Here is a 3,295-nt window from a genome sequence, read left to right as displayed (position 1 = left end):
AGTCCTGTCCTTCTTGGAAAGAGATAAACACTATAGACAGAAAAGATGTAGAACGTTCTCAGTGTCAGCAGCTGCCAGTTTTCTCAGGTCATCTTTGTTCATTCAAGTGAGTTCTGAAACTATCGGAGTTCATCCTTGAAGTTAAGACAACCTGTGATCACTTAGAGCAGTAGTGTAGGAGAAGCCCAGACAGCAGTGGTGATTGTATGCAATGCAGATTAGACAATAAAATGGTTTTCATACAGACAATGAAATGGTATTCATATAGACATTGCATTAGGATGGAAAACAAACATGAATTTAATCTCAAATATCTACATAATGTTGTACAATTCATTCTCCATGCCTCATGTGATTAATATGAACATTAAATCAGTCAATACATATAAAGATTTTAGAATACAACATGGCACATTTGATGACTCAGTAAAATCAATTGTCACAGGAAAAATTGTTATTTTATAAAAACAATTCCTAGCTTGTTAACTGTAAAATGTTACATAGCTAATCAGCTTTCGCCAACATTTACCTTTCTGCCAATGACAAAGATGTTACTTGAATGCCTTATTGATTTATTTCCCCTTATTTTATGTTTTAAGTTTTGTGCATTCATTTTTTCTAGTCTCATAGTGTGTCCTCTAAGTACGTATCCACTGTATACTTATGATACTGATAATGCTAATGCTGAAAACTAATCATAATGATGAAATCATTATGAGAACCCATAGGCAGTATAATCATAAGAACCTAAAAAAATGTGGAAGTCACAGTTTGATACGACGAAACATGTGGAATATGGCACGGCGAATCTCCTTTGTCTTGGCACTGTAAATGAGAGGGTTGAGCACAGGAGGCACAAAGAGATAGACATTGGACATGAGGACATGTATGTATCGTGGGGCATGCTTCCCAAAGCGGTGGACTGTAGAGACCCCTATCATTGGCACATAAAATGCAAGTACGGCCAAGATATGTGACACACATGTGTTGAGAGCTTTAAGGCGTTCCTCATGAGAAGCAATGGCCATAACAGAACGCAGAATGAGCACATAGGAAAGGAAAATAAAAAGCAGGTCCATGCCAAAGGTAGACACAAGAACAAAGAGCCCATAGATACTGTTGATGGTGATGTCAGCACAGGCAAGCTTCATCATGTCTGGGTGCAGGCAATAGGAGTGGGAAAGAACATTGGATCTGCAGATAGGTAGTCTCTTGATGAGGAAGGGCAGAGGGAAAAGGGTGATGAAGCTTCGAGCAGTCACAGCTAACCCCATCCCAGCAATGAATTCATTGGTGAGAACAGTGGCATAATGCAAGGGATCGCATATGGCTACATAGCGGTCAAAACTCATAGCCAGCAGAATCCCTGATTCCATCATCGAGAAAGAATGAATGAGGAACATCTGGACTAGACAGGCCTCAAAAGCAATGCTGCGGGCATCAAAGCAGAAGGTTCTGAGCACAGTGGGCAGTGTGGCCATGGACATGGCCACATCACTGAAAGACAACATGGACAGGAAGTAGTACATGGGAGCATGGAGGCTGGGTTCCACTTGCACAGCCTGCAGGATCACAGTATTTGCCCCAAGGGCCACAGCATACATCACACAAAGGGGTCCTGCTAGCCAAGGGTGGAGGCTCTCCAGACCAGGAATACCAGTCAGGAGAAAGGAGGCAGGGCGAGTGACATTGAACAGCGCCATCACAGGGGGAACCCAGGATGTGTCTTGGGGCCAGATCTTCTTGCTTGGAGAATTTTCAAGATCTGTGCTTACTGAAGGACAAGAAACTCAGAATTAGCAGATACAGTGAGGCAGTGTTTACAATTACAAGCTGGTGCACTCATGAAACCATTTGTTTGGGAATAGTGTGGGCACACTGCCTTCATATTTTATGATCATTGGCTACAGAGTAGGATGTTTCCCTGTTTCATGATGTAGAATGACATTGGATAAAACTTCAGAAATAGCAGTTAGCCACGAGACACATGTTTCTACAATGTTATTCACATTTTTATAAATTTTATACGTATCATTCAGAAGAAATATGTAAACAGTAATTCAAAAGGTTCATTGCTGCAGAAGGGAAGCAGTTGTTGGAATCACCAATAACTCTTGGAAGTACTTAAATATTTCCTTGAAAACAGTTTAATTCAGATATTTCATTAAGTATGCAGACAATTCCCCAAAGAGTAGGGTTTTTTTTTTGACAATTTTAGAGGTTTATGTATTTTATTTATATGTGTATGTTTGTTTGCATACCGTGGAAGGAGTTACAGATGGTTGTGAGCTGCCATGTAGGTGCTGGGAACCAAAGCAAGGTTCTTACAAAAGCAGCAAGTGTTCTTAATGGCTGAGCCAACTCTGTTTATCCTGGTGAATACTTGGGAAGAAAGGGGAACGAACAATAAAGATTGAGGTAGTTGAACATCAGTTTTCATTGGACAGAATGAAGAAAAACAACAAAATGCTTTTTTTTAAAAAATCAAAATAGTACACACTTTGTGTCAGGAGAAGACTGACTCTTTTGAATTGGGTGGAGCTTCAAAACCTACCAACCACAGTGACACACTTCCTTCAACAAGGCCACACCTAGTCCAACAAGGCCACACTTCCAAATACTGCCACACCTGGGCCAAGCATATTCAAAGCACCATACCTTGGAAGGCAACTATTAACTTTTTACTTGTATAAGATATATGAAATATGCAGAAATTTAAGTATAATTAATAAAGTTTGATATGATGTAGAGAAAAATAGGGCAATGACAAAAAGTAAGAAAATTTTCCATACAGAGACTTGTACAGAGACTTAAAGTAAGTACTATTTTGGAAAAATTATAAATTCTAAATATCCAATAGGTATACTATTTTTCAGAGTATAGGATACTATTGTGCCAAAAAGGAACTTTTATACCTTCATAAAGTCTCAAACACTCCTCAAATCTCTGCTGTTCAAAAGACACATTTATGTCTTTGCACATTAGACTGAGCCTGACTCCATACATCTCTAATGAAACAACCATTCCTACTTTCTTGCTCACAATCTTAACCTTGTGATACAATATAACCCCAAATTCCTCCTCCACTATAACATAGAAGTACACACATCATGTTATGTTAATGTTCTATATTTACATGATGTATAGGCAGCATTTACATATGCAAACACATATGAGTATTGATATGTTTATTCACATTTATAACTACATGGATATAGGTTATTTTCTCCCAGATGTTTTAACAGCACTACTTACATGTTATACTATAGCCATCCCTCTGTGAGGGATGTTATAC

General features: G+C 38.7%; 1 protein-coding gene across 1 annotated transcript; it reads right to left on the bottom strand.

Annotated features, from left to right (window-relative positions):
* Positions 1-720: 720 nt before the first annotated feature.
* LOC116100736 (olfactory receptor 51I2) lies at positions 721-1,779 on the bottom strand. The gene has a single exon (XM_031384473.1). The coding sequence runs from the start codon at positions 1,701-1,703 to the stop codon at positions 765-767; it is 939 nt and encodes a 312-aa protein (XP_031240333.1). The 5' UTR covers positions 1,704-1,779; the 3' UTR covers positions 721-764.
* Between the last annotated feature and the right edge of the window lie 1,516 nt (positions 1,780-3,295).

Source organism: Mastomys coucha, unplaced genomic scaffold (assembly GCF_008632895.1).
Source record: "Mastomys coucha isolate ucsf_1 unplaced genomic scaffold, UCSF_Mcou_1 pScaffold21, whole genome shotgun sequence".
Classification (NCBI taxonomy): Eukaryota; Metazoa; Chordata; class Mammalia; order Rodentia; family Muridae; genus Mastomys; species Mastomys coucha.
Note: the sequence above shows the minus strand (reverse complement) of the source record. Positions and strands in the feature narration are given on the sequence as shown.